Source organism: Serinus canaria, chromosome 12 (assembly GCF_022539315.1).
Source record: "Serinus canaria isolate serCan28SL12 chromosome 12, serCan2020, whole genome shotgun sequence".
Taxonomy (NCBI): Eukaryota; Metazoa; Chordata; class Aves; order Passeriformes; family Fringillidae; genus Serinus; species Serinus canaria.
In genome coordinates, this window is record NC_066326.1 from 16939679 (window position 1) to 16953126 (window position 13448).

Consider the following 13448-nt stretch of genomic DNA (forward strand, 5'->3'; position numbering starts at 1 on the left):
AAAGACAATAAATGTCTGTTCAGCTAAACTAAACAGCAAACCAGCCTTAAGTCACTGAAAGACAAAGCTGAAAATATCTCTCTTGATAAAATAACTTCAAAACAGAGAAGGAAGAAGAAATAGTAAATCATCAAAATGTTTGATAATGTTTCACTCAAACCTCTAGTGCTAAATAAATACCCATCTTAGAGAAATAAGTTTGTAATCCTGGAGATATGCCAAGTATGAAAGTTCATCTCTGAAACAAAACACATTTTTAAAAGAAAAATGCATGTATAAAAGTGAATTCAGTCTTTGTAGATGCTCTGATGCAGCACATTTCAATATGAATTTTTAGAGGGTAAAATCTTATCAACTTTATTTGTAGTGGAGTACTAGTGAGAACAGTGAACTTGATAAAACAGCTTTTACTGTAGAGCTGTTGTGCCTGCAGGATGATGTTTAGGGTGAGGCAAGAGCCCAGTCATGCAACTGGGCTTCAATTGATCATTTCAATGGCTTTTAGTGACTTTGGCCTCAGATGACTGATATTACTTGTGTAACTCCCAGGATTTTCTGCTACATAAATGGAAAAATGAACAAACACACAAGAAACTGAGGAAAAAGAAAATACTTTGTGGTCTCTCTGGGGTCTGCTTATTGCAGCACTTCTGGGCAGTCAGAAGAGAATGCTGCATAGAAGCAAGATTGTTGTATCCCCAAACTACTAAACTTCATTTTACACTGAGTGCTACCGGGGAACTTGCTTTCCTCCACTGGGACTCTGAGGAGGGAAAGGAACTTGCTTGTTATTTATAAATATTTAGAATATTTACAAATATTTACAATTTTATTTAGAATATTGCAAATATTTACAAATACTAAGAAATTACATTACCTACAAGACCTAAACTTTATTTTGCAGGCTGCATATGGGTGATTAAAACACTAATGAGAATTCCTAATGTTCTGCATTTTTAGATGCAATTTTACTTTAATAACTGTACCAATCTATGATACAAACATACAGTCAACACTTTACACTAGTCCCCTACATTTTATTTATACAGCATCATTAGCACCAAAACAACCTTCTGTGAATGTTTCTGTTGCAAATGTGCAGCCTGAGGGTTAAATTTGCAAGACACATGTAGGAGTGATGGAAAAGAACATAAACTACTACAGTGCTTTGGCTTTTATGTATTCTTGGAATGGATTACTACAAAAGCTGACCCATTAAACTTGTCTTATCTCACTCTGTGAATTTGGATTATCAAGAATAAATGGGAACAGAATTCTCATAATGTGTATGATGAGATAATGCTTTATTTAGGGCTCAAAATAATGTATTACTCATACAAATCCTCTCTTCTGGGAAGTGTGCTGGGCTTTTTCTGTATATATCAGAGGTCACATCTCTCCTGATGCATGTTAAGGGATGACGCCAGAGTTTTGGAAATGAATTTTTCCTGTGGATAGGAAAAAGATGCACAAATGTTCTGAGAGGGGGTTGTTTTGTCCTTTTTGCCTCACAGTGTGATAGGCTGACACTGAAACCATTGGATATTTTGATGTGGCTTGTGAGCTAATTTTTGAATTGACATGTGCATGCTAAGTCATCAGTTAAGAGTAATTAAATATGTACTTGAATTTAGTAGAAGTGCTGAACATATAATGTGGAATTAGGTATTTTGATGGATGGAGGTTTTGCTGAACAAAATTAATTCAGAGTCTTGAACTATGATATTTATGCAACACTTGATTTTGTCATTAGTCTTTTCACTGATGTTTAGCTAGGCCTCTGACAGGCCTTTTTCAATGACTCAGTGCTATGCTTTTTAAGTTGTTGCTTCTGTAGGAGTCAGTGGAATTCCTCCTGTGTTTACCATTAAAAGCCTTTTGGCTCAGGGCTGGATGAACACTTGAGGCACTTGCACTGTTTAATTGAGTCCTGTGTTAGATTCATGGAGCTGCTTCCAATTGCTGAAGGATCAAATGAAGATTTAATTGTAGTTGAAACCTGAGCTGTTCTGTGAGTCACCTCAGCAGAAAGGAGAATAATTTATCTGTGTGTGTCACAATTGTATATGTGCACCATGTGACTTGATGGTGTATTCAGGGAAGCTCTGTGTGCAACTTCTAAAGTATTTTTTCTTTCCACAAACCTTTAATATTGTTTTTTTTTTCCAAATTGTTATTTTTCTAAATTTTTAATTTCTAAAACACTGGACATTGAACATCCCCAAAGGGCTTCATTTTAGCTGTGATCCAGAGGGGGCTGTCTCAGTTTGTGACTAGAAGACAGCAGAAAAGTACATACCACGGCTTGTCCTTTCCCCTTCCCTGCTTCCCTTTCAAAATCTGTCTTTCACATAACCTTTTCTCATTAAATTGTTAAACATTTGCATCAACGTGAAATGAAGAGAAATTTATGTTTGTTTATTGGCAGACAGCACACCTGACAATGAATTGGGCCAGTAACCTGCACTGGATAAAAAGGGAAGGTGAATGCAGTGCTTCCATGAGGCATTTCTTTCCAGCCTCATTACAGCTCCTGGTTTTGTACCAGCCTGGCCAATGTCACACTATGTTGCACTGAGCCTTTTGTGCTCTGTTCTAACTGGCACCAGTATTTTAAATGGCCTGGGAGCTCCTTTTGCAAAGAGAATTATCTGTCCCACTATCACTTCACAGGGAGCTGTGGTTGGGCATTCTGAAATCTGGTATCAGCTGTGTTAACTACGTGAGAGCAAACAATTATGCTTCTGGAAAAACTTACCTGTAACATATTCAGACAGGATCTTAAATACTACTTACATCTTTTTTTTTCTTCATATACCTTCTGCTAATCAGTTTTAGAACACTTGCAATTTTACAGCAGTTTTTCCTTTGGTGGTTACTTCAATATTTTTAAAAATTGGATTTTTTGGGGGGTGACAGTGCTGGCTTATTGTTCTTTTTGTAACCTATCTCCCAGTGTGGGTAACTGCTTGTAAACTAAATATTTCATGTGTGGTTGTGGTGAATTATTTCCACTGCTTCAGGCACGTAAGAAGACAAATTAACGCTGGAGCTCTGTTTTCAGCATCTAAGCTTTATGCCTGTTCACAGCTAGTTTTATTCTTGTTTAAAACTGGCAATGAAATAGTAGCCCTAAAATATATAGTTAAACTGTGACACCAGTAAGTATTCTTCATTTATACTGTTGGCTCCTGTTTCATGCCTAATTTGCAATTGCTAACCCTTTTCCCCCTGAGTGCATGCTGATGTCTTTAATTGGCATTTGTTTATTTTTGTTTGAAAATCACAGAGTGTTTTTCCTTCCTTCTGCTCCCCCTAAATTTGTAAGCACTGTTTTCACAATGGGATTCGTGTGGATGCAGCCAAACTGTTCTCTCATTTTTTCCAGTATTCTTCTTTCCTGTGTGTGCCACATCAGTGATGGCTCTCGCCTCATTCCAACATTTTCCAGTAGCTGTTGAGTGTTTTCCCTATTTCAGAGGAATGGGACACCTGTCACCCATGAGACACTCTAAAAGGCAGGTTACCATTTACAGGCTGTGCTCCTGTGTTCTGACAAACCTTTCACTGTGCTGCAGAAAAACAGAGGAACAGACAAGCTCGTAAGCCAAATCTAAAGGTAGTTGTCCCCTTTATAAAAGGACAAGACTGACCTTTTTAATTATTAAATGTCTTAGAATTTTTTTTCCTACCCTTATGGTTTATTTATTAACCTGCTATTTGCATCTTTGCTAATACTTTTTGGAAAAGAGACTATTTTTTGTATTTTTATGTCTACTTGGTACCTTTGTGGCCATCTCTAGATAAAACCAAATAAAGCAGTAGGTCAGTGTTCTTTCTCTCATGAATTATATAAACTTCCTATTCATGTAAAATGGTTCCTGTGCATTTTTTAAAATTGAAATGACTAATCAGAACCACTTCCTTTACTTTAGACATTTTATTTGGAATGATTGATTTAGGAAATCAGTGGCAGAGGAGTGGTTACTTTTGCTAAAGGTAAATATTTGTTAGAACCAAATATTCTAGTTTGTTTCTGCAAGAGTTAAAAACTAAAATCAATGTGAAACCAAATAGGTATTTCAAGTTAGCAGTAACGTGAAGGAGTGGGCCTGAAACTTTATTAGCAAGAAATAATTCCCTTCATATCATGCACCATGGTTCAAAAGGACAGTATGATGCTTGTGAAAGTTTGCTACCATTTCACTTTATTCCTAACATGTACCTGGGTGTGCCTATTTTGAAGATCTCGTGAATATGATTAAGATCTTGTAAAGCTTATCTATGTACAGGGATAACCAAAAACCTCTAAGCTACAACTGTCCTGGTAGAACATAGTGCAGCAAGAATGCTCCAGCAGGAGGGAGATTATAGCTCTTATTTATAGAAATAAAGTGCAGCATCTCTGGTTATGAAATAAAGCCTCACTTCCCATATGTACTGTTAGTAAAGGGAAATTACTAATAGATCAAGCTCTTTATGTGTAGGGTTTTTTTTTTTCCAGTGAGATCTCTGTCCCAGTGTTCCAATGATCTCTCGTCTCAGTAAGGAGATAATGCATGAGCAGGATTATTTGGCATTCCACCAAAACATCCTGCAAAATACCCCCTGTGGGCAGAGCCCAGAGTGGTAAAATGATGCCTGTAGGCACATGAGGGGAGGGAGGGCAAGAGATGGATGTGATGGGAAATAAAAGGGAAATTCAGGCTTTTCTCAACATTCAGGAGGGCTCTTGGGAAATGTTCACAGAGTGGAAGAAAATGCAGTTGGGGAAAGGCTAAAAGCTTTAGAGGGTAGAATCTGTATGTTTGTCCCTTACTCTGAATGGTCATAGAGTGATCCTTGTACAAGGATCTTCTATAAATATTTTTTCCACCTCTCAGGGAGACTGAGTTGTCCAGGAAGGTTAATATATGTATAACTGTACAGAGAACAGTTCTGGTTAGGCTCCTTTTTTGAGTAATTGCTGTGAGCATTTTCTGTTGAGCCAGATTTTGGCAGATAACGTGGGTTATTCTGAAATGGCATTTTGTCCCTTTGAGTCTATGTGAATCTAATCTCTTCTAAAGCCTCTTTATGCAATTTTGGTTTAGTGATGTGTCCTTGATAAAGAATAGTTATGGTCTGATTTTCATATAGTGATAAGTTATATTCTAGGACTAAACTCTGAAATGCAATTTGCTTAAAAAAATAACAGTTCAGGCTTAGGACTTCTGATATTCTGCACCTTTCTTGTATTATTTGCTTTTGTCTTACTTTCTTCTACTTTTTGACTGCAGCTTTACATCTGTAATCCTCACCTCCTATTTTAAGTTTTTCCTTTTATTATTTTCCATTGACTTTGAACCTCTTCTGGTGCATTGAGACTAAAAAGACAGCCAAAAAAAAGTACATCCTTAAGCTCAGGGTGACCTGCTATTCCATACTGTTTCCCACTAATTTCCTCATTATTTTTTCAATGCTAAAGCTTTTTAATAAAAAGTTCAATAAGATAAGTCAGCAAAAATTTCAATAATTTCATTTAAGAAGTTTTTTTTTAAATTAACTTTTTAAACAAACAAAAACCTCAACAGCAAAAATGTCCATCAAACACTTCTGCTTGAAAAAAATATTGCCATGGAATAGCTGATTTAGGAACACTGTGGAGCTTCAGTAAAATTCCAAGAAACTTAAATAATGGGAAGCTTTTGAGCAATCTCTTTAGACGTGTCTGTCTGTATTAACAACCAGGAGCCAGAAAGGAGATTTGGAGCTGCTCCTTTCACTGAACTACCTGGGATTTCCAATCATACGAGGAGTGTGTGCAAATGGCTTTGCTACTGAAAAACAAACAACCCCAAATTTCAATCCTACAGATTTTATTCTATGAGATTTGGGAGATGAACGTGGAGAGGAAAAATAAAGTAATGCACCTGATAGTGTCTCCTTAAACCAGCAGATGAGGCTGTTTCCTATTTTATCTATTTTGCAACACTGTAAACCCCTGGAAACTTGTAACTGCAATTAAATGCCTGGCTCCACGGTTGATTTGGTAAATGGAAATGCCTCCCCCTGCCTTTTTTTTTTTTTTTCCACTGTAACACAGTGTCAAAGATTCTTAGGTAGGTTCAAAACCAGCTATCAAGTCATCAAGGTATATTTTTTTAATCTGTAAATTCATGCCAGATGGATTTGTACCTTCCAAGGTGCCAAGCTTTGAGTGAGATGTAGAATTTGATCCAGAATTTATGCCCCCTCAATCATATTAAATTTAATTCCTCGCTTAAAAGCTTAACCTGAGAGATCTGTGTGTGTGCATATATAAATATTCCCACTGTCATGAAACAAAAGCATAAATATGACTAATGAGTACTCAAGCAAGATGCCATCATAAAGTTTTTAATTGCAAAGGATATTGCACTTGTTATTGGCAGACATCAGTCACAGAGATCTCATAATCATCTGTTAAGTATCATTTCATTCCACCTTAATCAAAGAGTTGCAGATTGTCACCTTTGAAATAGCTGTTTTAAATCAATAAAGTTTAGTGGAATGTGTTATCACTGATCCTCTGATAGTGCAGTTCTTTTCAATTCTCTTTTATAACCTGGGTAGGTGAAGCAGCGAGGCCATGGGAGAAATCAAATTCATGTGTTTTTCTGGGGGAGAAAGGAATAAAAAAACAATGCAACCCCCTGTCAGTAACAGCTCCTGCGCTGCTGAATGAGCCATAATTCTGTCTCCCAAAACATTTCCTCATTGTTGTGCTCTCTGCTGCTTTTTCAGAGCACATCCAGAGCTATCTGTTCTTTCTGTGTTTCCTCCTTTCCTTGGAAGGGCCCCGCGTGTTTGCCTTGCCAGGAGGTTCTGCAGCCGCTCAAAGTGCAGTTTCACAATCAGCCTCTGTGGTCTGAGAGGGAGCTGGCAGCAGAGCGGCAAATCCTGCGCTCCCTCCTCCTCCAGGGACGGCTGGAGCACTTGTGTGGCTGAGCCGTGTCACGCTGCTTTGCTGAGTCAATTAAACAAGTTTTTGGGAAAAATCCCACCAGAGAAAACTCAGCCATTTATCTGATGAATAATGAAATGAGGTGACTCATGGGGGTGACTCTGAGGTGACTCATGGGTGTCCATGTGTCAAGGGTGACGTGAGAGGCATGGGAATACAGGGCCAGGTTTGGAATGGAGAACAAGATCACCCTTTTGAGATTCCATTGGTGTCTCTGCTTGGGAACTGCATTACATCTGTGTTCATGTATGGGAGATGAGAGGCTTAGAATCTGAGAAGGTGTCTCTTGGCTGTTTATCAGTTCTGCTTATTGATATCAATCATGCCAATTCCAGTAAATTGGGTTCTTCAAGGGAGCTGGTTGGGGGCAACATTGAATTTTATGATGCCACTTGCATAATGAGACCTCTCCAAAATCATTAACACTACAGTGCTAATAATAATAATAATAATAAAAGAATAAAATATTGTACATATGGATTGAAGGATCTCTATATTTGAAAGTATTCGATAGCTGTGCCAAGGAACATAAATCTGAATTTCTCAGTAAGTACAAAAGAAACTGATGCCCAGTGTGTCTGTACTTTTCTATATATTGCTGTTTGGTGTTTTCCATCTATTATAGATTGGCATTTCTGGGTAGAAACTGAAATGTTAACATGTGACCAGTTTACACATAAATTTATAATAAGTAATTTATCTTCAGGAGACCTTGTACTCAGAGAACTGAAAGTTCTGATGGGGAAGGTTTCAAGGTTTCCTACAGAAGTGTTGCCAAATGATGGCGATTTAGCTGAAAACCAGGTTAATCTACACATTCTCTTCCCTGTTTAAAGAGGTTCACACAGGTCAAAAAGAAGTTGAAGGCTGTTCTTTAACCATTAACAGGTCCAAGGGCTGGGCACAAGGCTGGGGAATATTTGTGATAGGACACAATAAATGTTTTCACAGGAGCAGTTGTGAGAGGTGTTTGATGGTGAGCAAACAGTGCAACATTAACAGGAGTACCTGCACTGAGGAGTGTTGGCCTGGCCTCAAAGCACCACAAGTCCTGTGGCTACCTGAGTTCTACCCAGGCTTACAGAACTGCTCTGCATTCACCTCTTTATGGAAAGAGTATTTTTATTTTTAGTTGCTGATATGTCCTTTAATATGTCCTTAGATGTCCTTTAATATGTCCTTAAATATGTCCTTTTAGGCAAGACCTAAAAGCTCTTTATCCCTTCATCTTTCCTTCCCTGCCTGCAGATTAGAGGCTGTAAAAACAGACTTTAAGGGGGTGCTTAGATGGGGTTGGTCTTGTTCCTTTCTGCCTTAATACCCTGTTAAAGCTACTAGGATTTCACCATAGTTTTTTTGCTTTAATGACCTCCGACAGTTTATCATGTTTTCTCTTACCAATCAAAAAAAAAATCACGACACCAGTTTTCATTTGTTTGTGTTTTGGGTCATGTCCCACTGGAAAATAGTTGTTTTTCTTTTCAATAGATGTACATGCCTCCTGCGTACAGGAAATGTTTTTTAATTGTCTTGTCTAAGTGTAAAAAATATTGTCTGTCCTGGAAATTCTTTGAAGTTAGACATACAGTACAGAGTTCTTCTTTATGCTGTGTCTAAAACTTTATAACTCTCTCAGGCTGTATGCAGCAATTAAAGTTCTTGGTAGTTATAATGGCTGTTTATCCATATCTGTTGTAACTTTGTGCAAGCTCTTATCTGCTAACAACATAGATGTGGCTTTATCTTTATTCACATAAAGTCGCCTTTCCTGTTACTTACAGCCTTATTCCTGAAGCCATGACTTCCTTTATTTCTGCAATATTTTACTGTGGTTCAAAGCACCACATATGCTTTCTAAAAAAGCCACTGAATGACACACTCCAGTCCTATTGTAATGTTTTTTTTCTTTGTAGGGCCAGTGATTCTTAGTCACTGTGAGATGGTGAAATGACAGTTGGACCATGAAATTTCCTGCCCTTCTAGTATGTGTGTGAAATTATGTAGAAAAATCAGGGATTCGAGAAATAACAGTGGCATGGTGCAGCCTGATATGAGAAAAAAGACAAAGCTTGAGCATTTGAGTGATGTGAGTTACATAAGTATATTCCACTTCTGCTAGTCTGAGTGCAATAAAAGTATGAAACTCAAGCCTATTTAAACAGAATTTTATCTTTTAAAACTGAAAATGGTGCAGTAGTTTGAAACAAATAGTAATAGTATTTTGTAGTGCAATTTCACTGTTGTATTATCAAGTCCACTTAATATTTTTGGACTCATTGCCTTGAATTTGTGATTTTTAAACCTGATTTCTCCAGGCAGCTGTTTCTAGGTCACAGGATAGGATCTTTTGTGTCATGATTACTCTTTTCATAAAGAACAAAATATCCTTTCTTTTATACAGAAGCCTCTTTCATTTTAGGAACCAGGAGAACTAAGATCTACCTATTATTGCAAAAATCTTTCTCATGAGCTTACAAGACCTTTGTATTATTGGCACCCAATTTTATTATGAGTCTCAGGTAAAGCTATTTTTTCCTCTCAGATGTGGATTTAATGAACTTTTTATAGCAAAGAATGTTAACATTAAATACTTGCCTGATACTATTTTTTCCTCCTCAAACTGAATATGTGAACTGTTCTTACAGTTCCCTGATGAACTTACAAATTGCAGAGGATGGCAAATGAGAAAGTCCAGTGTTGATGGCTTCCCAATACCAAAGTATGCCAAGAAACAGGGATTGTGCCATAAAGCAAAATGCAGTTACAGCACTCTGAGGAAAAGAGATTTCAGGCCTGTGGTGGCTCTTCTGACTCCTTCAGACATTAAAAAAGAACTGCTGAGGGGATGCAGTGGGGGCTGGAGAACTGAAGGTACTATTACATGATGCATTCCTGCTGCAGTTTTAAACTCATTTGTTTACATACTGAAATAGCCCAGGATAGCTGGCCATCTGCTGAGTCCCTGGGTGGGTTTTGCAGGTCACTGAGCTCTGTGCTCGCAGACCTCGAGGCACCTAATTAAAACCCATCCAGGTATGTCTGCACCAGCTGTAGTTGCACCACCTGACAGGGGAATTGCAGTTAAGCAATACCTGAATGGCATTAATGGCACCAAAGCTTCTGATAGTTCAGTCCAAGCACGTTGTAGATAATACCTGGAATGAGTAATAAGACCTGATAATGTAGGGAGAAATAACATGTGTTAAATAGGCTTTTGTCCTTCCAGGTTTAAGTTTCACCTGTGTATTTTCAGAGCACTGCCTCAAATTGCCCAAGTGGTAGTTCTGCACCTTGGAATGCTGAAGGAAAAGGAGGGGAGGGAAGTGCCTTGCTGGAGAGAAGAATTATGTTAAAACTTGGTGTCCTCAGTGTTGTTGGTTTACCCGTGCACTCAAACCTCCACTTTATTTTTAACTGTAGGTGTGCATTTTTCAGAACTATGAAAGAATGTGCTGTGCTAGAGTTCCTTTTAAAATTGAGACATATTAGTTTGGCCATTACAAGACAATACATTGGTATTATTTCCCTACATATTTCTCAGCGTAAGCCTAGTAAGTGTTCAAATACTATTTCCCTAAAATAGTTATTTTTTAATGATAGTATCATAAATACCACAGTCTTACAGTGCTGACTGAAACTTCTTTATAACACTCTTAGATTCAGAATAGTATGCTTAATTCTTGTATTTTAGATATGCATTTCTAGTAACACAGCATAGAGAAACTTTGCAAACACAGATGACAGCCTACTTTAAAGAAATCACTGTCATTATTTTCATCTTTATCAAATGGTCAAAGGAGCAAGAATTCATTTTTCATGTAGGCATGTATAGTATACTAAAAAAGGAAAAATTATTATCAGTATTTTAGCACATATTTTGTTTAACCCCTGTTTTTTTAAGTTTAGTGAAATTGGATGATGTGTTTAATTACACCACACACATTTAAAAAAAAAGATCAGTGACTCATTGCAGATTTATGCAAGTTTTATTTTCAGCCTTCTAGGTGCATCTTCTCTTTCCATAAAAAAGGCACTGTTTACTTCACTTTGACTTTCTTTTGAAAAGCTGCATTAGAGTCAAGTTTGGGTACTATCCAAATTATACAAATGTTTGTTATACAGAGGAAAGCTTCTGAGTGTTAATGACCTCTTTCTGTGCCAGCCTGGCCCCTGTCATGAAGAGTCTTGTGAGGACACGGGAAAGAAAAGGGGGAATTTCAGAGCCCTTAGAGATTGTTTTAAAACGGTCATTGAAGGGTAAGTTTCACTGCTTGTGGTCAAAACGCATAGTCATAAAAATTACTGGATTGAGGGTTTTAGAATTTAAACCTGTGTTTGTGATAGGGAGTTTGGATCTTTAGATTGTTTTCTATTCATCATAAATCATGTATGTGTATATTCATACTTGGGGAAAACAGTGTTTAATTTTTAAAGAATGTTGCACATATGTTCATCTTTCTGCTTCTAACATTGGGTATTTGAATGACTTGGTATATTGGAGCACAAGGCTAATTAAACAGACACTTGACTGCAAGAGAAAACATCTGTAAAACACAAACCAGCATAACTGGAAACTGTAGCTGAACAGACATTGAAAGGGACTGCCCGGGGGGATGGTGGAATCACTGGAGGTGTTAAACTGGATGTAGGGCTTAGTGCCGGATTCAAAGGTGGTGACTGGTTGTAAATTGGACTTGATGGTCTTGGAGGTCTTTTCCAGCCTAATTGATTCTGTGAAACGCAATCCCAAAGAAGTTAAACCTGCCCTATGCTGGGTGCTGGCCAGTGCGCAGAGGCTCTGCCCGAGCTCATCTAGCACACAGTGAGCGCGTTCTACGGGCACCCCCCACCGCAGAACACACGGGGCTGGAGGGACCCAGCGGGATCCGAGCCCAGCTCCTGGACAGCCCAGAATCCCACCCTGTCCCTGAGAGCATTGTCCAAACTCTGCCGGAGCTCGGTCAGCTCGGGGCTGTGGCCGAAGGATGCTGCTCAGGGCCCGACCCCACTCTGGCTGGGTTCCTGACAAAGATGAGGTCTCCTCCTCGTCTCCTTCTCTCCGGGCTGAAAAAACCCAGTGCTCTCAGCTCTTCCTCATAAGCTTTTCCCTCCCGGTCTTTCTGCATCCCTATGGCCTCCTCTGGACGCTCTCTAACAGCTTAGTCACTTTTATTTACAGTGTAGCGCCCAAAACTACACACAGGACTGAAGGTGAGCGCACTGTAGAGCAGTACGGGACCATCCCCCTCCTTTGCCCGGCCGTTCCCGGAGGTAGAAGATGCTTTTCCGCCGCCGGCTCTGAGGGCTCCCGCAGCCCCGGCGGCCCTACCCGGCCCCGCCATGGCGGCGGCGGCGCTGCCCGGCTCCAAGATGGCGGCAGCGGCGGGCGGGACTTCCCGCGGCTGAGGGCGGGCGGCGCAGCCGCGATGGTGGCGGCGTGAGGCGGCGGGGCCGGCGGCTGCTCCTGCCCTCCGCGCGGCCCGGGCCGGGCATGGAAGTGGAGAAGATGGATGAGAATGAATGGAAGTACCACGGAGAAGGCAACCAGAGCCTCGTCGTCTCACACTGCCAGGTACGGGGGAGCCCCAAGCCGGGCCCGCGTGAGGGGGGCGGCCCGGCGGGAGCGGCCGCTCGGCCCCGACGCCCGCCTTCGCTGCTTTCTTTCCCGGAGGAGTTTTCTGTCCCGGGGAGATCGGGCCCGTCCCGTGGGGAAGATGAGCGGGCGTTTCCCCGGGTCCTCCGTCACGGCCGGCAAGGATGGGAGGGAGAGCAGCCGATGGCCGGGCAGCTGCCGCCTGGAGATGGGAGCTGTGGGGAAAAGTGCTAAAAATTCGCCTTTTCCATCATCATTCCTGGGTGTGGGTGATGTGACAGGAGAAAGCGAGCTGGTGAAGGCGTGTTTTTCCCTTTGTCACAGACTCTGGCTCAGTGAGGAGTTTGAGCCCTCGCTGCAGTGCTGGGCCGGGCTCCCGACTCTAAATTAGGTTTTTGGCTTTGCCACGGAGCTGCTGTGGTGTGACCCCGCCGGTCACTTCATCCCCATTCTCCCGTGTACCTGTTGGGCTGTTTTTTTGTTTTGTTGGGTTTTTCCCCCTTTTTGTTGGTCTGGGTTTTTTTTTTTTTTTGGGTGGGAGGGGGACAAGGGGGATGGAGGTTTGTTTTATTAAAAAATACCAGTAAAAAAGATCCAGCACTTGAAGCTGTAATGGTTAAAGAAGCTGAATCCAATCAAGCAGACTCTGTGTCAGTTTATGCTGACAGTGTATTCGTGTCCCCCTTACATGTGCATTGTTTACTTAATATATTGGGATACGTTCCCCTTGGAGGAGTTTATTCCTTTTCTAAAAAGTGTCTGTAGCTGTGTTTGTGCTTTAAAGATGTATTTATATTTTAGTTTAAAAGCTGGTGTGGATTTGCCACAGAATGTTCTTGATGATTCATAGATCAAAACTCAGCAAAGCCA

General features: G+C 40.2%; 1 protein-coding gene across 1 annotated transcript in view; it reads left to right on the forward strand.

Moving 5' to 3' along the window:
• The first annotated feature begins 12410 nt into the window (after positions 1-12410).
• The window catches only part of IPPK (inositol-pentakisphosphate 2-kinase), a 29866-nt gene continuing 28828 nt past the window's right edge, over positions 12411-13448 (forward strand). The window contains exon 1 of the mRNA XM_018914952.3: positions 12411-12557. Coding sequence (XP_018770497.3) covers positions 12477-12557 — 81 coding nt within the window. The 5' untranslated portion in view covers positions 12411-12476. The remainder of the gene's footprint in view (positions 12558-13448) is intronic.